The sequence below is a fragment of the Nannobrachium achirus genome (assembly GCF_963921795.1).
Source record: "Nannobrachium achirus genome assembly, chromosome: 2".
NCBI lineage: Eukaryota > Metazoa > Chordata > Actinopteri > Myctophiformes > Myctophidae > Nannobrachium > Nannobrachium achirus.
The window spans coordinates 61,851,946-61,876,755 of record NC_137811.1 but is presented as its reverse complement, the minus strand read 5'-3'; the positions used below and the strand labels follow the sequence as shown (position 1 = coordinate 61,876,755).

General features: G+C 44.4%; 2 protein-coding genes across 2 annotated transcripts; one reads left to right on the top strand and one right to left on the bottom strand.

Annotated features, from left to right (window-relative positions):
• Nucleotides 1–143: 143 nt before the first annotated feature.
• On the bottom strand, nt 144–3,378 carry LOC308294026 (tubulin alpha chain-like; the record flags this gene model as incomplete). The annotated part of the gene is made up of 3 exons (XM_080736726.1): nt 144–1,121; nt 1,214–1,362; nt 3,198–3,378. The coding sequence occupies 3 exons, from the start codon at nt 3,376–3,378 to the stop codon at nt 144–146; spliced, it is 1,308 nt and encodes a 435-aa protein (XP_080592852.1).
• A 6,799-nt stretch (nt 3,379–10,177) lies between these two features.
• mdc1 (mediator of DNA damage checkpoint 1) lies at nt 10,178–24,476 on the top strand (the record flags this gene model as incomplete). The annotated part of the gene is made up of 12 exons (XM_080743226.1): nt 10,178–10,307; nt 10,425–10,991; nt 11,380–11,431; nt 12,397–13,583; nt 14,069–14,131; nt 15,194–18,693; nt 19,485–19,778; nt 20,502–20,612; nt 21,025–21,207; nt 21,719–21,844; nt 23,223–23,333; nt 24,043–24,476. The coding sequence occupies 12 exons, from the start codon at nt 10,178–10,180 to the stop codon at nt 24,241–24,243; spliced, it is 6,525 nt and encodes a 2,174-aa protein (XP_080599352.1). The 3' UTR covers nt 24,244–24,476.
• Between the last annotated feature and the right edge of the window lie 334 nt (nt 24,477–24,810).

Sequence of the window (24,810 nt, the reverse complement as noted above, 5' to 3'; positions counted from 1 at the left end):
AAATGGTTTCATTTGAAGTTCAATACAACTTGGCCTTGACAATACCCTTCTAAACAACTGTCAGATTTAGCACAAGCTTGACTTAAGTGATAAGCATCATGGTAAAGAAAAATTAACAGAATGTTATCTCAAAGAGCGGTCTTCTAGTACTCTTCTCCTTCCTCCTCCCCCTCTCCAACACTGTCAGTGCCCACCTCTTCGTAATCCTTCTCCAGGGCAGCCATGTCCTCTCTGGCCTCAGAGAACTCTCCCTCCTCCATGCCCTCACCAACATACCAGTGGACAAAGGCCCTCTTGGCATACATCAGGTCAAACTTGTGGTCGAGACGAGCCCAGGCCTCAGCGATGGCTGTTGTGTTGCTCAGCATGCATACAGCCCTCTGGACCTTGGCCAGGTCACCACCAGGAACCACTGTGGGAGGCTGGTAGTTGATGCCCACCTTGAAGCCAGTGGGACACCAGTCCACAAACTGGATGCTGCGTTTGGTCTTGATTGTTGCGATGGCAGAGTTGACATCTTTGGGCACCACGTCTCCACGGTACAGCAGACAGCAGGCCATGTATTTACCATGACGAGGATCACACTTCACCAACTGGCTGGCCGGCTCGAAGCAGGCATTGGTGATGTCTGCAACTGACAGCTGCTCATGATATGCCTTCTCTGCGGAAATAACTGGTGCGTAGGTGGCCAGGGGGAAGTGGATACGAGGGTACGGCACCAAGTTGGTCTGGAACTCTGTCAGGTCAACATTCAGGGCTCCGTCGAAGCGAAGGGAAGCAGTGATCGAAGAAACAATCTGGCCAATGAGCCTGTTGAGGTTGGTGTAGCTTGGCCGCTCAATGTCCAGATTCTTGCGGCAGATGTCATAGATGGCCTCATTGTCTACCATGAAGGCACAGTCAGAGTGCTCCAGAGTGGTGTGGGTGGTTAAGATTGAGTTGTAGGGCTCCACTACAGCCGTGGACACCTGGGGAGCTGGGTAGACGGCAAACTCAAGTTTGGACTTCTTTCCATAATCGACAGAGAGCCTCTCCATCAACAAGGAAGTGAAGCCAGAGCCAGTGCCGCCACCAAAGCTATGGAAGATGAGAAACCCCTGGAGGCCAGTGCACTGGTCAGCCTGAAAAAACAAAAAACACACTTGTCTTTAGTCTGTCAAAACTAAAGCTAGCTACAAGCAGTTACCGAGAACAACGGAGTCAGAGCTCTCACCAACTTGCGAGTTCTGTCCAGGACCAGGTCAATGCTCTCCTTGCCAATGGTGTAGTGTCCACGGGCATAGTTGTTGGCAGCATCCTCCTTTCCTGTGATCATCTGCTCAGGGTGGAACAGCTGTCGGTATGTTCCTGTACGCACCTCATCTGTAAATAGAAGGTTTTAAGGAAACAGTTGACAATCATTTCATTGTATTTCTTCAAACTTCTGAAGAAAACTATTTTTCCTTATTCATTTTGTGCCCAAAAATAAGTTGACAATCATGGGGGGGGTGCTCTCCATTCCGACATGTCGCCACTCCGACAGTGACTTCTTATTGTCGGAGTGGCAACACTTCCATAGAGGTTAAGGTTAGGGTAAGAGATAGGGTTAGAGTTGGAATGGAGACATGTCGGAAAGGAGACATGTCGGAATGGAGAGATGCACTCGACAATCATTTCATTGTATCTCTTCTGAAGAAAACTATTTTTCCTTATTCATTTTGTGTCCAACAACAATAAAAACAAAATTATACAATTTTACTTTTGGTTATTTTGGTGTCAAGTAGCTGCCTGTAAGAGGTAAATTGTTAATTTATAGTAGCGCTGCTCCCCAATTAGAACAAGCGTCTAGTCGGCGACCTGGCCAACTCGGAACAATGTAAATAGGGAATGAATGCTCCGCCCTTTAATTCGAACCCCATTATACCTGTTTTCATAGGACCCGTTTTGACCATCTGTCTGCCTGTGTCCATTTATGCCCATATATGGAGATATCTGTATCTGTCTGTCTGTCTGTCGGCGTCCATTTTATGTCCATATATGGAGATCACTGCAGTTATAGTTCTGGGTCCATTTTATGCCCATATATGGAGATATCTGTCTATCTGCGTCCATTTTATGCCCATATATGGAGTATCTGTCTGTGCCTCCAACTGTGTTGCAGACACAGTGCCGGTTCCCCCTTTAATGCAAACTTCATTATACCTGTTTGCCTGCGTCCATTTATGCCCATATATGGAGATATCTGTATCTGTCTGTCTGCGTCCATTTTATGCCCATATATGGAGATCTTTGACCATCTGTTTGCCTCTGTCCATTTATGTCCATATATGGAGATATCTGTATCTGTCTGTCTGCAATTCATTTTATGCCCATATATGGGGGCATTCATTTTATGCCCATATATGGAGAACGCGCGTGCCCGTGGGACGAACGGTTCTCGAGATACGCGGATTACATACATACATACACACTCACAGAGATTTTTTGTTGACTCATGTGGCGTACGTGATGTCAGAGCCTTTTATGAAGTGATGTCACAATGAGTCAGAGCTTTCGCCGATTTCCTCCGGAACAGCCTGATGTCAACAATCAACCCCGCATAAGGAGATTCCGAACGTTTCGCGCCGGTTCGGGAAAACCGCGCGTCGGGTCGGGTCGAGACCCGGCACTGCACTCCGTGCCGCGGCGGGGAACGCGCGTGCCGAATCTGAAGCCGGTGGGACGAACGGTTCTCGAGATACGCGGATTACAGACACGCAGAGACTTCTCGCATTTATAGATAGATAAGGTTGAACCATCTTTCTATAGAGCATCGCAGCGGAAGTGGTTTACTGGGGTCACTTAAAAATCGCCCATTCATTTTCGCCATAGACTTTTACAAAAATATTTATAACAATTATGTTAAGCCTCGAACAAAGCCATCCAGGATGGCAGTGAACATGAGACCTTTGTTTCTATGAAAAGAACGTTTTGAAAATCGCTAAACAAAGGGTATTTATTAAATGTAGTATATCAAATAATGTAATATTAAAATATGTTTTCACATAGGATCAAAGGTTGTATGTTCATGATTCACTGCCATCCTGGATAGCTTTGTGCGAGGCTTAACATAAATGTTATAAATATCTTTGTAAAAGTCTATGGGGAAAATGAATGGGCGATTTTTAAAGTGACCCCAGTAAACCACTTCCGCTGCGATGCTCTATAGGGCTACCGACCAATGACAGTGGGTTCCAGGTCAACAAAGATGGCCCTGGGGACATGCTGTCCCCCTCCAGTCTCGTTGAAGAAGGTGTTGAAGGCGTCGTCTCCTCCACCAACAGTCTTATCACTGGGCATCCGTCCATCAGGCTGTATGCCATGCTCCAGGCAGTACAGCTCCCAGCAGGCATTGCCCATCTGGACTCCGGCTTGGCCGACATGCATAGAAATACACTCACGCTGCACAGGAAGAAGTGAAAAGCAAAAACTACAAATTATTATTTTTTAATTGACAGTACAACAAACAGAATGTAGGAATATAGCTACTCTAAATGTTGAACAAAGACGCAATAAGTTACAAAGTCCTCTGTAAACACTCCCTGAACACAGGCCGCTGTAGCCCATTTTTCACTTTTCCCTACACAGACAATTTGACATTCAGGCATTGACAATATATGGCAGCCATATTGACATAGTAGGGCATGTTACATCCAATGCAGTGTTACCAATTACACTATTAAGGCTATGTTCAAGTGTAGCAGACCCTGTACAGTGAGCCTACATAAGAATAGCATAATAACCTGCACACAGGATGTGAGACCCTACTATTTTTATGTCAATATGGCTGCTGTGAAAAAGTCTACAGTTAACCAGTTACACATTGGCAGAGCTAAAAATCTAACACACCCACTATAAATTGATTAGCTGCAGCAGCATTGCCTGGTAAATGTTTTTTTTTCTTTTCTTTTTTTTTTTTACCTTCTGTAGTTTAATCTGTATAGGATAACAAGTCTACTGTGCCATTTTCCCCAGTTCAGGCTAAACACCACAGAAGGTAAAACATATCAAGCTGCATAAATGACCGTAAGTTATACCGTAGCTATATGAAATTAATAATAGGCATAGCAGGCCTATAATGCTTGCTTGGCCAGAGGCACAGAAAATCTAGCCGCATGCTATGACCTCACCCATCCCATCGCTCACTCAGCAATGCATGGGTGGGTGGGGTGGGTGACTGGGGTCACACACAGTCACAGTGCATTCATTTTTGAAATGTCTGGATCCGAGGCTACAGTCACAGAGATGGGGACATGGGGCCTAAACGCATAAATTAACACTACCCATGATTATGTTGTTAGTTCCGGCTACAATGTACATTTTCCCTTTTATGCAATTTTTAACCAGAATATGAAAACGAACTACCGGTACAAAATCCTATACAACGTCGGCAATGTCCCATCCCATCCCACAAAATACTGTAATGTCAGTCCCAGTCAATTTGTGACCAAATTAAATCATTTTTTTTCCCTTGTTCAAATAAATCACCCCAAAGCGACACATTTCGAGAAAGAAAGAACTCACCATTTTGTCAATTCGATGCTGTCTGACCACCTCGTTCTGTCGAGTCACCCAGTCCAGCAGTATGATTTCCTCCACAGTCTAGACGTGATTTATACTTTGTGGCGGCCGTGTCGCGCACCAAAAATAGCCGATCTACAGGTTGATAACGCGTCCTATTGCGGAGCGTTATGGGCTTGAAGATCGGCTATTATATCACGACACCGGCTTTCACAGTTAGATTCCAAACGTCGGAACTGATTGGTTCTGGCTAGACTGGGATGCTCTCTGCTCTATCAAATGACGCGTCTGTGTGTCTAGCTAGCGGATACGGAACCGAAGTGTGTGTGTGTGTGTGTGTGTGTGTGTGTGTGTGTGTGTGTGTGTGTGTGTGTGTGTGTGTGTGCGTGTGCGTGTGACATGCACGTTTTGTTCTGGTTGGTTGAGAGTAGACCTACAACTTGACAATAGATTAGGCCTATTAATTGACTGATGTCATGTGTATGATGTATGGTCTTTGAATAGGCCTACTGCTTATTTTGACAAAAAAAAACATTCTCTCAAATATTACTATGTAGGCAGTCTAATCTAATAACTGTTAGGCCTATATTAGATTTATTCGCCTTTTTATGAAAAGCCATCTGCAACGGCAACATTCATTGGCTCTCTGTGTAAAATATTATTTCTAAAATGGCTAGTTCCATTCCTTGATTCTGATTGGCTGGTTTCCCTTTAATTGCTGTGGTATATTAGCCTAGTGGTATATGAGACTATAATCCACACCTTGAGTGTCAGTTTGTATCAAACCCAGTGCGTTATTTTTGAGCGGTGGTTACACCGTCTCCTATACGTGGCCGTGTGTGTATGCGTGCGTGCGTGCGTGTGTGTGTGTGTGTCCGTATGTAGCCTGCAGAGCCTGCAGTACCTTTTCTGACCACACATGTTAAGGGAGGGGCGCTGTTGTTCAGGCCAGACACACACACACACACACACACACACACACACACACACACACCGACCACCGCTCAGTTCACACGGGTGTGATTTTTTCCACAGTGTTCCACAGTGCACCAATTATCTGCACCTGTGTTGTTGACAAAAAGCTGGGAACTTTCTTGCAGACCTTGTAGTGAATTATTAGTGAAATAGAACAGTTTTAATTGGTACATGCCGCCATATTGTAACCGTTTTAGAAACGCAATAAGCCACGCAAGGCATGTGGTTACCTGTATTTTAGGCTGAGAGGCTCACCACGCCTCAAAATACCAGGTAACCACGTCTCTTGTGGCTTATTGTTTCAGTATCTAAAGGACCACTTTACCGATATAACTAGTCCTCAGCTCCTCACATGTACCCTGTACTCCTTCTGAACCATTCTGATGGTGCTCACTTTGTCTCAAAGGAGGGATGTGGCCACTGGCCAGTCCAGTGCATTGTGCAGTGTGCAGTCCTCCAGAGCAGTGATAGCACCATCAGAATGGTTCAGAAGGAGTACAGGGTTAAAATGGTGGACCATTATTAACTAACTGGTAACACCAGGAGCACAAGGTGCTACAGGCAATAACAGACTGCAAGGCACAAACCAAGCACAAAGAACCCTCTTGCCACCACCCCAAACACTGTGAGAATATACCTTCTACAATTGGTTTGAGACCACCCCCACCAGCTTCCGTACCAGTCGGTAGCAATCTCAGATGTCGTTCTGCCAATATCGGGCATAGGCTACTAGTGAGGCTAGCCTGGCTTAGCCAGACTATATACTAATGCAGCTAGCTAACTGCAGTACATCCTCTCCTTGTTTTAACATGGGTGGATTGTATAGATGTGCTAGGCTACAGTGAGGCCACAGCTGATGGGGTGGGTTCTGGACTGCACCGGGGGACATCACCATCACCACCCACCAGCTGGAAGCTGCAGTATCACCTGAGGACAAGAACAGTACCAACACCAACCAGCCAGGGGCTGCACCACACCACCTGGGGAGGCCAGCCCTTTAACCATCTTGGAGGACCGAGGACGACGTATGGCTGTACGCAGAACCTTCATCCTCGTGTGGGCCCTGATGGATTCCTGTGTCCTATATACACATGTGCAAACCAGCTGGTTGGCATCTTTCAACCTCTCACTCTCCCTGGCCATGGGTCCCGACTCCCACGGCCACAGGCTTCAAAATGTTAACCATTGTGCCCATTCCCAATCAAGGCCACACGCCTGAACGACTGGAGACCTGTTGCCCTTACTTACCCTAATAGTCAGGGCTTTGAAATAAAATGCTTGCTTGTGAGAGATTACATCTGCTACATCCAACATGCCTCGGTGGATCTGGATCCATTGCAGTTTGCATAACATCAAACAGATCCACCAACACAATCGCCATGCCCATGACCCTTCAAACCGCCCTCTCTCTGGATGACAGACAGCTGAAGGGCAAATAGCCTACATTAATGTTGTTTGTGGACCACAGCTCATGGCTTTCAACACTTTGGTCCCAGCCAGGCTCAGAGCCCTCTCTACACAGGAGTGGGTGGGGTTAGACTATGTTGCTCTTATCACTGCACTCAGTCGTGGGTGTGGTCCTGTAAAGCCCGGATCATAGTCGGGTCCGCGGTGGAAGGCTATCCACCGCGGTGTAGTCTTTTCGAGTCTTTTTGAGTCATGAAACTACAACGTTACATCATTCCTCGCGGTGGAGAGCTTTCCACCGCGAGTCCCAACACATCTCTCTGTTTTTACTATCAGACAGACAGGCTCTACACCCCGTTCACCTGAACCGGTCTAGACGGGGTAAAGGACTTCACCGTGGGCCGTGACTATGATGGCCTGCACTTATTTTCTGACTTGAGGTGGAAAGCTTTCCACCTGGTGATTTGTTCCAGTAATGTTTGTATGGGTTTTTGTTCTTGTAATGTTTAGTTATCCCCTAGTTTGTTTATGCCATAGTTATTTATACCCAAGTTTGTTGCTGATATATTTTGTTTCCATTTCTGTTTGTTCAAACCATCATCATCATCACCACCATCATGTCATGTTCCCCCATAAAGTACATGGAGTCAATAAAACCCATTTTACCACCAATTCTACTCTGGTCCTGATGCTTTGGCCGGCATCCTGGTGTAGGAGTTGTTTAGAGTTATGAACCATCCAGACAACACATTTTACATGGTCCTGTTCCTATGTTATGTAATGGTATAGTGTTAAATTGAAACTATTATTATTATTATTATTATTATTATTGACACAGTTATTGTTACTGTTATAACACGTACGGCACTAACGGCAGACTGCTGCAGGCCTACTTACCATCTGGCCTGCATGTATGCCTGTGAAAGACTGTTTCTAGTAGGTAAACAGAACAAACGAGCACAGGTCTCCACCAGGCCGTGCGTCCTGGTGGTGCTACTGTATAATAGGCCAATGTAAAAAGGGTGGCATATGTTCTTCACCTTATAGATCTTTCATGGCAATCGAACGCTGCATGCATGATTTCAAGCATTGTGTTCCAAAAATGTGTTTTGCTAAAGTCTACCTGCTGGTGGCGCTATAACAGGACAATGTTAAAAAGGTAGCATTTGTTCCTTGACTTAGTGGGAATATGTGTGGCAAATGTCACGGTAATCGCAAGCTGCGTTGATGATTTGAGGCATTTTGTTCAAAAACGGAGCAATCCTGCAAACTTTGGAAGCTAATATTAGCCAATCAGGATGGAATGTGAAATATCAGACGGATCGGACTTGATCACATGACTATAGAGATACTGTGTACCGATTTGCATGATTTTTGGATAAAATCTCAAGGAGTAATATCCAAAAATGTGTTTTACATAAGTCGGCCCAAAGGTGGCGCTATAAAAGGCTGATGTGAAAAATGCAGGGCAAAGGTTTATCCTTAGCCTCTAGGGAGTGTGCTTACAAAGTTTGAAACTGATCGGTGGAGTTATAGGTAAAACCACAAATCGGGCTGTTATAGCGCCACCATGAGGCTGATTAAAAAAAAATTAAGTGGCATTTCTTCCTCGGCCTAGTGGGAACGTGTGTGCGCGATTTCATGATAATTGCACTTTGCGTTTGTGATTTGAGGCATTTTGTTCAAAACGGCTCAATCCCACAAACTTTGGAAGCCAATCTTAGCCAATCAGGATGGAATATGCAAAATCGGACAGATCCGTGTCGATCACATGACTGTCGAGATACTGCCTACCGATTTGTAGGATTTTTGGACAAAATCTGTAAGAGTAGTGCACAGAAATGTGTTTAGCAAACATCGGCCACTAGTTGGCGCTAGAAAAGGCCCATTTGAAAAATTTAGGGCAGAGGTTCTAGATTGGCATCCAGGGAATGTGTGTGCTCACTTTGGCAGCGACCGGGCCAACGGCGACTGAGATTTGGCGCTCACAAACTGCGAGGACGGACGCACGCACGCACGGACGGACGGACGCACGCACGGACGGACGGACACACGGACGGAGGGGAAAACATACTCTCCCTCAGCCTTCGGCGGCTGGTGGAGACAACTAGTCAGACTCTATGCTTGGTCAGAACACACCCCCTTTAGGATCGCGCGAAAATGACAATAATCTAGTGTTACTTCTTAGTCCAATCACAAACATTTACATTTGGAGTGGCGTTATAATATCCAATGACTACATGCCTGAAGTTGACTGACGTTCATATTGACCAATCATGAAATCATGTGTGAAACGAAGGTCGCCCAGTGTGGGCGGGGTGAGTTTTAACCGGAAGTTATCTCCTCGTTGCAGTTTTCTCTGCAAGGTAAGCTCCTGCAAACATGTAAACAAACACTTAATAACACGTAATATAATATAAGTTCCGTTCTTTTGTCTTTAAAGAAAACACTTCATAATAGCCTATATCATTTTTTCTTTATAGAAAACGTTGTATCCATTTAGAGGAAAGGCGCAAAATCATGCATTTTTGTCATGACAGAATCGTTTTCCCTTCGAAACAAAGCCGTAGGTTGTGCGTGTATGTTATGGTTCAAGTTATTTTAACTAGAAATATAGTGTGTGGTGTGTATATAAAAAACGTATAAATAAAAATGTCCCGTGGTCTGCTCCAGAAACTCAGAAAGCAACCTAGTAAAACCTTACACCAACTACTGCTCTGCTCTGAAAATGTGATACATATATGCCCTGAAACTAACCTGCATTATTAGGCTATAATTCGCACGTGAACTAGCTCCTTTCGGAACCACTCACTCCACGGCTATGCCGCTCCATCTCCATCTCGGAGCGGCATCGCCGTGGAGTGAGTGGTTCCGAAAGGAGCTACACGTGAACCTATCCAGAACTCACAATGATGTTAGTTCAGTATAGGCTATACAAATATCAGGCCACTTGGTTCGTTTGTGAAATTGTAAACATGATGATGATCAGAATCAGATGATGATCAGATCAAATCTTGACAGGCAGACACACACTCACTCACTCACTCACTCACTCACTACTATATCAATTATAATGGCCAGTGGCCACCAGTTTGTAAAAGGTTAGAGAAAAATTGTAAGGCTAGACATTTAATTTTTTGCTGGGATTGCTACTATAGCTGTTTGCCCAGTTATTTTCAAAGACAACAATCACTTTTAAGATGAATCTTTATTTACCACAACCTTTCTGTCTTGTGGCCCTTGTCCTGTATGAAGGATGGATGCTACTCAGATGATTGATGACTCTGTATTGGAGTCAGATGAAGAAGACGAAGAAGAGGAAAACGAGAGGGGAGAACCCTTGGCCAAACTGCAAGTGTTGAAGAATAAACATATTCCTGAGACTGGTGAGAGTGGAAAAGATCTGATCTGTTTTACTGTTGATGTTCACCTACAATTTTATAATCTCTTGTCTTGGCCAGTTGCCTGATAAACTGTCATGTCATTTTTCTTTTCTCGCTTAGAGTTACCCCTCTACTTGGGAGAAAATGTGCTTGGTCGTGATGCCAACACCTGCAACTTGCCCCTCCTCGCCCACTCAGTATCCAAACAACACACAACCATCTGTCTTACTGTCTACCGTGGCACCAAGGAGGCATTGGTTTGGGACATGGGAAGCATGAACGGGACCCGTATAGGCCGCCGCAAACTGACCCCTCATGTTCGCTATGCCTTAAGTGAGGGGGACAGTTTATTGGTGGCAGACATCCCATGCCAGTATGTCAGCTGCCCCGTGGACAAAACGCAAAGTCAGGATGAGAGAAATCCAGTGGACAGTGGAGACTCGAGTAGGGCTCAAGACTCCGAGGCTGGCACAAGCAAAGACAATGAGAAATCTGTTAATGGAAACAAAAAGGCATTAGCTAGATTGTTGATGGTGTCAGATGAAGAAGAGTCATGGAAGACTCCTGCCAGGTCCAAGGCCTTCTGCTCTGACAAAAGTCGAACACAGCTACAAGAAACCCTAGTGCCAGAATCTGACTCGGATGAAGACCAAGAGGGGAGACCAGGCTGGCGGGGAAAGACTGTTGGTAGGTAAACTGTGTAATGTACAGTTTATAAGGCATTCAGGTGTCTGTTTTGTGTCTGTGTAGCTTGGTCTTTTATCTACTTTATTTTTTCTTTCTTTCCCCTCTATGATCATGCAGAAATGGCACATAGATTTATACATATGCTGCTCCTATTATGCTATTACTGCATAATGGGTAAGGTGATGTACCTGCAACTTAAGTATATTTACTGTACCCGCAGGTCCTAATGTCCTCTACTGTGTTTTCTTGTGGGAACAAACTAAGACTTCTTAACAAACTTGGAATATACTGTGTGTGAGAGAGACTGTATGTGTACTAGTAGAATGTTGATTCTTGGATATCATTAGTGGACAACATGTTTTCATACGTTTCTCCCTTTTTCTCTCAGTGTCTGAATCTGACTCCATGACCAGTCCTAGAAGCAACCTCATCCCAGAGAGGTAAATTATTACATCTGTTTCATAGAACTACAGTACAGATCAATCTCAGAAAATTTGAATATTTTGTAAAAGTAAAAATTCTTGAAACTTTCATAATATTTCTTGAAACTAGATACATTCTAGATACATTCCACATCCAGTGAATTATTCCAAACCTTTTAAAACATTTATTTTTTATGGCGTACAGCTCATAAATATCAAAAGTCAATTTTTATAAATATTACAATATTACACGAGACCACTCAAAACAAGGATTTATATTAGAGAAATGGCAACCTTCTGAAGTAAGTGTTGCTTGAAGTCCAGTGGGAAGTTTCAGAAGTCAGTTATGATTTGGGGTGCTATGGCATCTGCAATGCTTTTTTACACAATATTCTAATTTTCTGAGATTTATCTGTATAAGGGCGGAAAAAGGGTGTTTTTGATGTTGAAGGATTTAAAAAAAAGTATTGAGTATGTGACTTGTCCTAATCCTTGATAGGACAAGTCATGTCTAGTTAATGTTCATCACATTGAAGATCAGCTGGAAGACTAGAACTGTAATCTCTATCTGGCATTCTCTGGATGTTCATTATGGGGCTTGAGAGCACTACAATGATTCTATTTGCAGATACATCCAGCCTTTGCGTGAACTATATAATTTCAACAATAGATGATACATGAGCCCAGCTCTAATTAAGCTAAGACAAGATAAACCTAGCCTCGTAAAACGGCCTCCTCCTGATTTCCGGAAGAGGCTGATTTACGAGGCTAAGATGAACCTTGATTGATCCCCAGAGGGAAATTCACGTGTCATAATCTACAAGTAGTTGTTACATTTAATACTCAGTAAGTACATGTAATTACAAGTGCTTCTGCCTTTACAGATCATGTGCATATAGACTATGACATACCCGTAAGCCTGCAGTACCTAATCAACACTCTTCTTTACTCATAACTTGACAACTTGTTTCTCCACTGTGCAGTCCCATCACACCGTCCTCCATTAAAAGACCTAAGAAGCATGTCAGCTTCAGCGAGGAGAGTGACGTGGATGCAGGGCGACAGCAGCTGCGGAGAAAAAGCTCACAGGTGATGGTGGATGACAGTGAAGAGGAGGAGGAACCAAGGAAAGTATCCTTATTGGGAGGGAGGGAGCCTGAGCGGAGTGGACAGGTGCTGGGAGAAAAGGCAAGCAATTCCAGCCTGCCCGAGGAAGATGGATCACCTGTGTCTAAGCTGGCAGCCCATGCAGTCGCCAAACCTGCTTTTAACATGGACAGTGATACTGATGAGGAGGGGGACAAGAACATGTCAGAGTGCGGGGCGGTTCAACCGGCCTCCCGTTCGCCAGCAGCCGACCCCCCAGCGAAGCTGTCCCAGTTTCACATGGACAGCGACACGGATGTCGACGAGGAAAACGAGAGCCATGTGGTTATAGATGCAGGTGCCGTATCAGTTCCCGCCTCCGATGACGTTGCCAAACCCGCCAGACGTATTCCGTCCCTTCAGCCCACAGGCCTCACTGCAGAGGACAGTGACACTGATGATGAAATTGTTTCCGAGACAGCCACCAAAAGCTCACCCATATCTCATCACGAGAGCACGGCCACTGTGTCTGCCCCTTCGAGGCAGCCCATTGATTACCATCCAGACAGTGACACAGATGTCGAGGAGGAGGTGCAAGGTGTTGACAGTGGGCCAAAGAACGCTGGCTCTAAACTAGAGGCGAGCCGTACGGTCCTTTCAAACTCTGGCGGAATTGAATCCATGTCTGCCGCTCCGTCTAGCAACCTGTGTTTAGACAGCGACACAGATGATGAAATCGCCGTCCCTGTTGAAACCGTCCAACTCACAGGGGCTGTTGTTGACACGGGTGTTGATCTGGAGATCTTATCTGATAGCGATACAGATCTTGAGGAGGACGCACCTCTGCTCCCTCCAGTTGTCGCCAACGAAGCAAGCGCCACGCCATCATCGTTGACCAAAGTTATGACGGACTCCTCATCAACTGCTGGTGCAGCAGCCGACGTAGATGCTGACCTGTCTCGGGTCAGTAGTACTGACATTCAGGAGAGTGGGGAGGAAGGCGGTGAACTGGCTGGTGAAGGCCAGTTCTCAGGCAATTCCAGAATACCTCCACTGCAGTTCTCTACACCAAAGGGGCTCTTAGGTAATTCACTCATATTGTGTTTTGAAGGGCTGTTCAATTAATTTTGTTTATTGTATTCCTATCTCTTCTGTGTGTCCTTAGCTCACTTTCTAGGCAAAAAATTAAATGTAAAATAGCACCTTTCAACAAAGGCACTGGACAAGCTTTTTCCTACATGAACTTAATGTTTCAGTGATCTCTTGACACCCTGAATGCCTTGGGAATGTTATGTTTAACATTGCTCTCACAATAATTAGACTCAGTGTAATAGACCTTTTTCACAGCAGTCATTGTAACTACTGTCACGAGAATGTTAAACATCAAGATTATTCATGCAAAATGGGATCAAATTGCCTAATTGTGGTTCACAAATCATGTAATATTATTTATAAAAGTTAATAATCACATTTTCTAGTTGAGACATAATCTTGCACCCCTTACAATGAATGCATCACAATATATCGAAACGTATAATGAATATATATATATTTTTGTTATGATGGCAGAGGGAGGAGTGGAGGAAATGGAGACTCAGGCATTCCTCAATTCTTCTCCAGATCCATTCAAACGTGAGTAATAAAACTAACTACTGTATCACTCATCTAACTTGTACCTTTGTACCAGACAGTGGAAATGTCTCTGGTTCAAGAGACATTTATATGAAAACAATACACAGAAATGTCAAGCATTCACAGTAAATTCCTTAATATTATTTAACTTGTAAACACTGTGAATTAACATTATTGGGTCAGCAATCAGCATCATGTGGTAATGGTCACTGTGTTTCCGGTAGAGGATAGTAGACACTCTGTGTTGTAGCGGCAACATTAATATTGCCGCTACAACACAGAGCAACAGTGAATTCAGAAAGAATGGATAGAATAAACACAAGATAAATTAAAGATTACAGACATAAAGGAGTGCTATTTCAGTGAATAACACATTAACGGATTCGAGCCAGTGTTTCCACTAGCTGCCATCCTTCACATTTCCAGACACGTTTTCCTACCTCATTTGTGGTGTGAGCACTTAAACTTTATTTATATACTGTAGTAGAACAGGGGTTCCCAAACCTTTTTGGCTCGGGGCACTCCTATAAATATTTCTTTCATCCGAGGCACCCCTACATTATTATATTCCCAATTTTCACTCCCAGCACCTTATATTTTAGCGATTATTTTGCAATGAAAGCGAGATAATAGCCATTTGGTTAGAACTGACTGAAAATAACTTTGTTTAAAATGATACTATATATTTTTAAATGTCCAAATAAATTTCAAATATTATCAAATTATCTCGCGGCACCCCTGGACTGCCATCGCAGCACCCCAGGGTGCCCCGTCACCCACTTTGAAAACCCTTGCTGTAGAAAGATCTATTTTTCAAGGGAGCCCTGGCCTGTCCCACGTCTAAATTACATGGGAGCAGTTAGCAAGGCAAGTTTAATTGTATAGCACAATTCAAGAAGGCAATTCGGTGCTTTACGTTACAGTATATGAACCATTAAGCATTGAGACATAAAGACACATAAGTAAGACAATGCAAAAGAAACACATTAAATGTTCATGTTAATGAGCCTCTACTATGTGTACTGTAATAATGTGTTATTTTGTCTTTTCTATCTTTCCAAGGCCCTTTTCCAGCTAGGACAAGACCTGTATCATCATCATCATCCTGTTCAGACAGCCAGGAGGATGACGTTGTTGTGGCTGAGACTCAGTCCTTCATACTGGAGACCCGGGACCGCCAGGCCAATCTCAAAGAAGATCTGACCCTAGACGAAACCCAGTCTTTTGCCCTGGAACCTTTATCTGAGGACCAGGAACAAGCCACCACCGCAGGAGACTCTTTTCAGAGTGGGCTGTCTGACAGTAGTCAGCTGGCGATGGAGACCACCCAAAACTTTGTCTCCTTGGTCGGGGATGTGCATCTGGAAGCTACTCAAGCCTACTTAGCTGTCCCTCCTGCAGACACGGAGTACGATTTAGCCATGGAGGCTACACAGGTCTATGGAGGTGAAGAGAAGGAGCCCACCCAGCAGATAGATGTTGCAACGGAGGCAACACAGGCATACATCCCAGTGTCCGACAGTGATACGGAGGATGAAGGATTCAGTGACGCGAGGACAGACCTCGCCACGGCTGAGACTCAGCCATTGGATGATGAAGGATTCAGTGATGCGAGGACAGAACTCGCTACGGCTGAGACTCAGCCATTGGTTGTCCCTTCCACATCTGCTGTCGCCATGGCTGAAACCCAATTGATGTGTGCCGATGAGGAGGATGTGGCAGAAGTCAAATCTTCTCTTCAGGAGGTGTCAACCTGTGTCAACCTCTCCTCTGCAGAAACCCAGCCTATGACGGCTTCAAATGAATCACTTCCAGTTGACATGGAGGTGGCACAACCTGTCACTAATGCTGCTGATACTCAGCCTGCTGAGGCTACTTCTGACTTGTTTCCAGCTTCACGTAAAAGAACAGCCAAGTCTCAGAGACTTGTTGAATCGCAGTCGGAGTCACCGCTTGCAACTACACTGCTCTACACTGCTGAAACTTTGCCCATAGCGCCTGCAAGTGAAACTGAGGGAAGTGACGAAGATGAGCCGATTCCAGTCACGCGTAAGAGAACTGGCAAGGCTAAGCGACTTGTTGAATCTCAGGAGTCGCAGCTCACAACTTTTTCTTCACTATCCACTGCTGAAACTCAGCCCATAATGTCTGCAAGTGAATCTGAGGAAAATGACGAAGAAGAGCCGCTTCCAGTCACACGCAAGAGAAGAACCAAGGCTCAGAGACTCATTGAATCGCAGGAGTCACCGCTTGTAGCTTGTTCTGATGTCTCTGCCGCTGAAACCGAGATTGTGTCCGCTCATGATGGAGTCCAAGCGGATGAACAGGTAACCAAACCTCTGTCTCTTAAAAGGAGGGGCAGGTCCTGGACAATTAACCCACTAGAGGAGGCAATAGAAGAGGGTGGAAAGGAAGATGAACCCAAAGCCGAGGCACAAATGGCAAGGTGTCCTCGGGGTCGAGGGATAGGTAGAGAGGTTGAGGCCGGGCCCAGCAGCATAGGGAGGCGAGGGAGATCGGCCAGAGGAGTGGCCGCAGAAGACCAAGAGGAGCCTGCAGGGCCTTCAAGAAGACAGACGAGAGGTAAGGGCCAGACCACCAGTAGAGGACGGAGAGGGAGGGTGGCTGTCCCTGAAGAGGAGGCTGAGGGAGGGGATGGAGAGTGTGAGGAAGAGGAGAAGGTTGAGCTAGTGACACGCGGTAGAGGCAGGAAAGCCTCCAAGCAACAGAGTGATAAGAGGGCAGAGGAAGAGGCACTTCAACAGGAACACAAAGAGGTGCAAGGCAGACTGCAAATGGAACGAGATGAGAGGGAGAGGATAGAGAGGGAAAAGATGCAAAGAGAAGAAAGAACAAGACAGGAGGAAGAAAGACTTGCAAGAGAGATGGCAGAAAGAGAGGAGAGGGAGAAAAGGGAGCGAGTGGAAAGAGAAGAGAAGGAGAGGCTGGAAAGAGAGGAGGAAGAGAGAATAGAAAGGGAAAGAAAAGAGAGGGAGGAAAAAGAAAGATCAGAAAAGATACAAAAGGAAAGAGAGAAGCAAGAAAGAGAGTTGAGGGAAAGAAAAGAGAGGGAAGAACAAGAGAAGCTGGAGCGGGAGAATTCAGAAAGGGAAAGAAAGGAACAAGAAGAAATGGAACGGATACAGCAAGAGAGAGAGCGACTTGAGAGGGAAAGGAGAGAGGAGGAAGAAAGAATAGTGAGAGAAATGGCAGAAAGAGAGGAGAGGGAGAAACGGGAGCGAATGGAAAGAGAAAAGGAGAGACTGGAAATAGAGGAGAAAGAGAGAATGGAACGAGAAGAAAAAGAACGGATACAGAAGGAAAATGAAGAGCGAGAAAGACTTGAGAGGGAAAAGAAAGAAGAAAAAGAACGCTTACAAAAAGAGGCGGTGGAGAAACGACGAGAGGAACAAGCCAGGGTGCTCCAGGCGAAACAGGAAGTAAATCCCAAAACTCCTGCAAGGGGTCGAAGGGCAACCAGAACTACCACCATGTCTGCAGAGGCACTGGAACCCGAGCTGAACAACTCAACCAGCATAGGTGGCCCGGCCCACAGAACCAGGTCTCGCTCCAACTCGTCCAACTCTGTCAGCTCTGAGACATCATTGTCCAGCATCAATAGCCAGGAGAGAGGCCAGAGTCGAGGGACCATGAAGTCTAGCCGGCCGACCGCTGGGAACAGAACCAGCGGCAGGCGAGCGACGGTGACCGGAGAGTCCTCTGCCAAGAAAGACAGGGCAGACGTGAGCAACTCAGAAATCTCCGGCTCCAGTGCAAGTTCGCTGGGCAGAGGCCGAGGTCGAGGACGAGGCAGGAGGACAGATCCAAATCCTGAGACTGTTGTGGTCGGAGGTAGTCAAATTGGACAGGCCTCTGCTCCTAAAACCCCAGCCAGGGGCAGGAAGATTCCGAAAGTTGAGGCTGCATCTAATGATGCTTCCCAATCAGCCATTGAGGAGAAGGCAGATTCCCAGCAGCCTGGTACCACAAGAGGGCGAAGGCGAGCTGAAGCCAGAGACACTGAGCTCACAGCTGCAGCTGTGGAGGACCAAACAACTCAGGTGGAAGAAAGTGCCAAAGAAGATTTGCTTGAACCTAATGTTGAGGGCAGAGGTCAAGGACGAAAGGGAAAGCCTGTCGAGGCTGCAGTTGACGTCAATGAAGAGGCTGAGGCTAAAAAGACTGGCAGAGGAAAGGGAAGAAAGAGGGACCTAGAGGAAGGAGAAAGTTCCAAAATGTCCCAAGGGAAGGGGAAAGTTCTGAGGGGGAGAAAAGCAGCAGCTGCAGATGATGAGGAGGAGGGTATGGTGGAAGCAAATGAAGATGAACTTGCTCCTGCCCCAGCCAACAAGGGGGTTAGAGCTCAGGGGAAGCAGAGCGCAAAAGTGCCATGTGCCGATGGGGAGTCAAAAGTAGAGAGTGAGAAAATGGAAGAGGAGACTCCTAGGAAGAAAGGCAAAGGCAGGCCGTCGGCAGCCCAGAAGAAGACGGAAGAGAGGCAGGAGGATGGTGAAACCTCGGCTCATGGTTCCACTGACCAGGATGCCGGTGTATCATCACAGGTAATAGAAGAAAAACCACCTCACTTTAGGAATATTGTGTTATTCTGTTATATAATTTATTCAAACCTGAGTTCGTGATCGACACAAACTTTGGGGTCCTAAAAGCATTCAAATGAAAATGTCAGTTTTTAAACATATTTTGTTTGTAAAATGTTGGCCTGAAGAAAGAAGCGTGAGAAATTATTTGTGTCGACTAAGCAAGAAGGATGTAATACTGTATGTAGGCGTTTTACCTTAATGGAAGGTCTTAATGTTGTTCTCTCTTTAGTCACTGTTTTTCCCATGCTGTTCAATTAACGCTAGTCACTCTCCCTGTCTTTGAATAACCTGAGTACCCTGAGTCTGACCACTCTGCCTCACCATTACTGAGATTATTTTACTGAGTAGACAAAGTTCTATTGCTATGGCAGCTTATGACCCTTGTCTTTAGTCACAACTCATCTTTGTAATTTCATATTTATGAAATGTGTGTGCACAAGTATAATACAAAAAAAAAGAAACTAACTTTGCTTAACCCCTAGACACTTCCTCAAAACAAACAAAAGGAAGAAAGTAAGAAACAAATTATGACAAGAGAGATCACACCATGACTGACAACTTTATGATAAGATACATACAGTAATGCAGGTGGATACACAGGTAAAGATTAAGAGGCAGGGAGTAGGCCAAACAAGGAATTTGAAATGAAAATAAAGACGTCCATCTCTTAATGTTTTCACATTGTATAATTACTATCATAATTGTTTTTACTTCTTGGTTCTGTTTCTTTTTTACTTGCTTCTCCTTGTTAGGTGCCAGAGACCCCTAATGTCTCCAGTAAGCGAGGGGCTCCAATGGAATCCTCTACCATGGTTGAACCTGCTCCTGCCCCAGCCAGCAAGGGGGGTAGAGCTCGGGGGAGCGCAACAGTGCCATGTGCCGATGGGGAGTCCAAAGTAGAGAGTGAGAAAATGGAAGAGGAGACTCCTAGGAAGAGAGGCAAAGGCAGGCCGTCAGCAGCCCAGAAGAAAGAAGAGAGGCAAGAGGATGGTGAAACATCGGCGCACGGTTCCACAGACCAGGATGCCAGTGTGTCGACATCACAGGTAATTGCGTGTTGTTCTGAAAAGGTTGAGGAAAAAGAACCACCTCACATAATATTATATTGTGTTATATAACTTATTTGAACCAGAGTTCATGATCGACACAAACTTTGGGTTTGGAAAAAGCAGTTGAATGACTACATTAAGAAGGAGTCACTTTTGAAACATTTTGTTTGTAAAATTCTGTAATGTTTGTTTTTAATTGGAACATACTGTATGTGCTAGTGAAAATCAAAATCACGCCTGAAGAAAGAAGCGTGAGAATTCTTTTGTGTCAACTAAGCATGCAGGATGTAATACTGTATGTAGGCCTTTTACCTTAATGGAAGGTTCTCTCTTGAGTCACTGTTTTTCCCACAGTTATAATGCTGTTCAATTAACGCTAGTCACTCTCCCTGTCTTTGAATAAACTGAGTACCCTGACCGCTCTGCCTCACCATTACTGAGATTATTTTACTGAGTAGACAAGTTTCTATTGCTATGGCTTACGACCCTTGCCTTTAGTCACCACTCATCTTTGTAATTTCATATTTATTACATGTGTGTGCACAAGTATAAAAAGGACCAAACATCTCAAAATAAGAAAAAAGTCAAAAAATGAACTTTTCTTTCCCCCAAAAAACACTTGACCTCAAAACAAACAAAAGAAGAAAGTACGGCCATCTCTTAATGTTTTCATAATTCAATGTATACATATATTTAATATTTCTTGCCTTTCCTTGTTAGGTGCCAGAGACCCCTAATGGTTCCAGGAAGCGAGGGGCTCCAATGGAATCATCCTCTACCACGATTAAGAGTCCTCGCCTTTCTGGGAGAGCAGCGAACCAGGCCTGCAAGGTCTGTGTCTGTGCTTATGTGTACAGTTAATAATTACAGAACATTATATCCGCTATATTAAAAACACTAAAGTTGTGCTTGTTTTGATGCATACAGTATAATCTCTCAAACAACTCCTTATTTTACGCTTTCTGTCATAAATATTGCTCTCAATTTTCAGTTCAGAAAGAACAAATGTTGCTAAAACCTTTCATTACATGACAAAGTAAATGGTAGATTATATGTACAGATGTACTGTACTAAATAAATAACATGGGAGTGTTGTGTGAAGAGATGGAAACACAATCAATATCAAGATTTCACATTATGTAGCTTTTACTTATAGTGTCAGTGAGGATAACATAAAAGGTTTAGGTGGGTAAAGTACATTTTTCTTTTCAGAGTTTTCATCTATCTTTCCGTCCTCCCTCAGGTGTTGTTCACAGGGGTGGCAGATGAGACAGGGGAGAAGGTGGTGTCTCGCCTGGGAGGCAGCCTGGCCCGGGATGTGCGGGACATGACCTACCTGGTGACAGATAAGGTGCGCCGGACAGTCAAGTTCCTGTGTGCCGTCGCCAGGGGAATCCCTATTGTGAACACCCAATGGCTACAGAAGGTTAGTTGACATGTTGACAGTTAATGCCGGTCATGGGCACTGTCTTTACAGTCTACTCTGTGATGCATACAGTGTAGTAGTAGTAGTAGTAGTAGTATTTTGGTCATTTGAATAGTACAACGCATTTTCATTCATTTCATTCACTTGGACTGCACAAATACAAATCTGTGATGAAATGCATGCTTCATTTTGAAGTGTGTGTGTGTGTGTGTGTGTGTGTGTGTGTGTGTGTGTGTGTGTGTGTGTGTGTGTGTGTGTGTGTGTGTTATTTTATACTTTTTAAAATATTTAACCACGAGTCATACGTCATGGAACGGTCATAAATGACTGATGTCATAGACAACTGTCGCTGGCCACATGGAATCCAAGATCCACATGGCGGCCACTCTGTCCCATGTGGATCCTGAGATGCACATGCGATTTGATTTTGTTTGTCATAGATTGCCTGCTGTAATGGAAGGCAATTGACATTAATAATAATCATCTCTCTCTCTCTCTCTCTCTCTGTTAGTGTGGTAAAGCTGGGAGCTTCCTTCCTCCTAATGGATTCATAGTGAAGGACATGGAACAAGAGCAGAAGTTTAATTTCTGTCTCCAGGAATCCCTAAGGACAGCCAGTAATCAGCCTCTCCTACAGGTATCCACTAATAACTCACTCATGTGTGCGACCCGTTCATTTGTGTGTGTGTGTGTGTGTGTGTGTGTGTGTGTGTCATAACTGGGCCTCGTGATGACTCAGTGATGACACATCTTGTTTGTTCTGAGCTGATATCCTTTTTCTATGCTATAGTATTTTATTACTTGCATGTATTTATGTCAGTGTCTTCTCTTGTTTAAGACCGTAGCCCAATCAGGCAGCAGCATCTCTGGCAATGTCATCATTAACAGGCAATGAGGGACCAGTATTCCTGGTGATGTCATTGGTCATAATATATCCGTTTTTCTTTGGAAGCGTTGATGCCAGTGGTGAGCACACCTCATGGCGCGCTCTGCTTGCTTGCGCAAGTTGGCGGTAATTTTGGGGGTAATTTTACAAACTAGCCAAAATACAGTACAACACACATGCTGCATGGTTTAGTTGACAGGTTCTCAATGTAGGGTTCCTGATGGGGTTCTAGCGGTTCCCCAGCTATGATTCGGTATCGGGTAGAAACCTTATGAGGCTGTAACTCTTTAGTGTGTACAAATGGAACCAAATATTACTGTTCCATTTGTACCCTCTTAGAAGAGGATTTTACATTGTAGATTGGGATCATAGAAAAGAGATGCCAGCACTCACTTTAGAATGAAATCTTTCTTTTTTTATTACAAGATGCCCCAGCAGCAGCAACAATCGAACGTTTCGACCCGGGTGGGTCTTCCTCAGCGTGTATCTGATTGGGATCATCCCAGAGATAAAATGTTATCAAATGGGGGGGTCTGTGGCCTAATGCATTTCAAACCCGGGTGTCCTGAAAATGTAAAAGTTGGAGAATTGCTGGGTTAGTTAGCCCGTTGTTTCCCATCTTTCTGAGGCTTGTGGGGAAGCCACTGGACCTCAGCTATAATGTAGAGGTTGTCTTTTACGGGCAATTCCCTTCAACGGAAGTGGACAGTTATGTTGAGTCTTCATTATGGACTCTCATTACGGAGTCTCCTCTGTGTCATAATGGTGGTTAAAGGGAGAGATATTGGGATGTGTCAACACGGATACAGATTCCGGTTCATCAAGTGAGGCTCATCTAGACTGTAAAACCCTCAGTAAATGTAACTCTTTGAATGTAAAAAAGATACCCATTTCATTCATTTTCACTCAAAGCTTAGCTTATTTGTGTCCTTTCTGTCCACAAAGATGAATGTTGGGTATATAGGAGTTAATTGGATTACAAGTCATTTACTAAAACCGTGTTTTATAGTGGCCTAATAACCCTAATTCCAGTGCATTAACCTGTTTACTGTGTGACACATGGATGTGTTTTACAATACAACACAGCTTACATTATATACTAATAATATTGTAACTCTCTCTCGCTCAGGGTTATGAAATCCATGTCACAAAGTCAGTGCTGCCAGAACCAGTCCATATGAAAGACATCATTTCGTGCAGTGGAGCGAAATATCTGCCCAAGATGCCCTCCAAACACAAGGTACCATTTGACCTGAGAGCATTTACTCTACTGACCTTCACATAGCTTATGTAAGATTAGTTTCAACTGACAGTGGAACAATTATCTCCTGTTAGTTTTGGAGTTAACCCATTCAGGCCGGGAACACATTTTGCTGTTTGGGAGGGGCTTACAGTACATGTACAGTATGTAGCAACACATTTGTTTTGTAGGCTAATTTCTGATTTAGCCCTATTCTATAGGTTAGGCCTAAATAAGATAAGTTCATTAGCACCTTGTTTTTCTTTGCTGTTTTCATCTCGCTTGCCAAATGTCAAATGTATTTCCCTGTTTCATACATGTTTATAACATTTCTTTTATCTGTGTCTCTGTAAACCTGATTAAAAATGTTCAACATTTTGGGCACGTGGACATACAGTATGTGTACATTTTAGAGAATAGCAGATTTACAAGCTTAAAGCCTGTATCGCCTAATTTGTTGGCCAGGGTCCCCTAGGGCTCCACTCTTTTCTTTTTTTCTTCCCGCTACACCAAATCTCTTCGCTGAAGATAACTGACCTACAAGCTCACAGCACGTCACAGTGCATTGCACTTCCGTGTTGTGAGCTTGTAGATCTGCTATTTTTGCCAAATGTTCGCCGTCAGAAAAGGGATGCCAGGGTTCCTTGTGGTTAAACTGTCTTCTCCTGAAATAATCACGGTGACATTTCTTTCTCTCCAACTATCTCAGGCCCAAACAGTGGTGGTCTCGTGTGAGGTTGACTGGGCACTGTGCAGCCCTGCCGTCTCTTCCTCTCTCCCCATCGTCACCGCTGAGTTCATCCTAACGGGCATCCTGCAGCAGAAGGTGGACTTGGAGACCCACGTGTTATCGGTCTCCGCTGCCCCACAGGTTGCAGCAGGCAGAGGGAGGGGCAGGAAGAAGAGCTAGAAACATTTTAGCCCTTTTTCTAGACCCCGTCCTGACACTGACACTTCACCCTTTACCCCTGAACTACATGTACCCCTCACTGTCAGGGTCTTCTAATTAATAAAGCTTCCTAAAGATATAATTGTATCTTGGATGCTTATGAATTGAATTCCCATTCAAATCAAAGCAGACTGTTAACCTTTGAGTGCCTGCATACTAAGTAGTGATGAATGTTCAGTTTTAAACATAACAGATGACCCTTCTTAAAGTGATGTCTGATTTTAGAACTGATTGATGAACAGATGATTGTACCGCACCGTTGCTGCTTCATACGTGAAAAGTATTGTCCGTATATTGTATTATTCAATGCTGATGACTTTAATAAATTAAACATTCTTTTGTACAGAGCTTATGGTTTGTAGTCTATGATTATTATTACTATATACAGGCCTGCTGTAAAGCATTCTTAAAAGATTTGCTGGTAGCTATCCCTCCCTGTCAAAAGTTTGGACACAGCTTCTCTTAAGCTGTGTCCAAACTTTTGACCGGTAGGGTATAAAACAGGATAAAGAATGGTTGCAAGTTCAA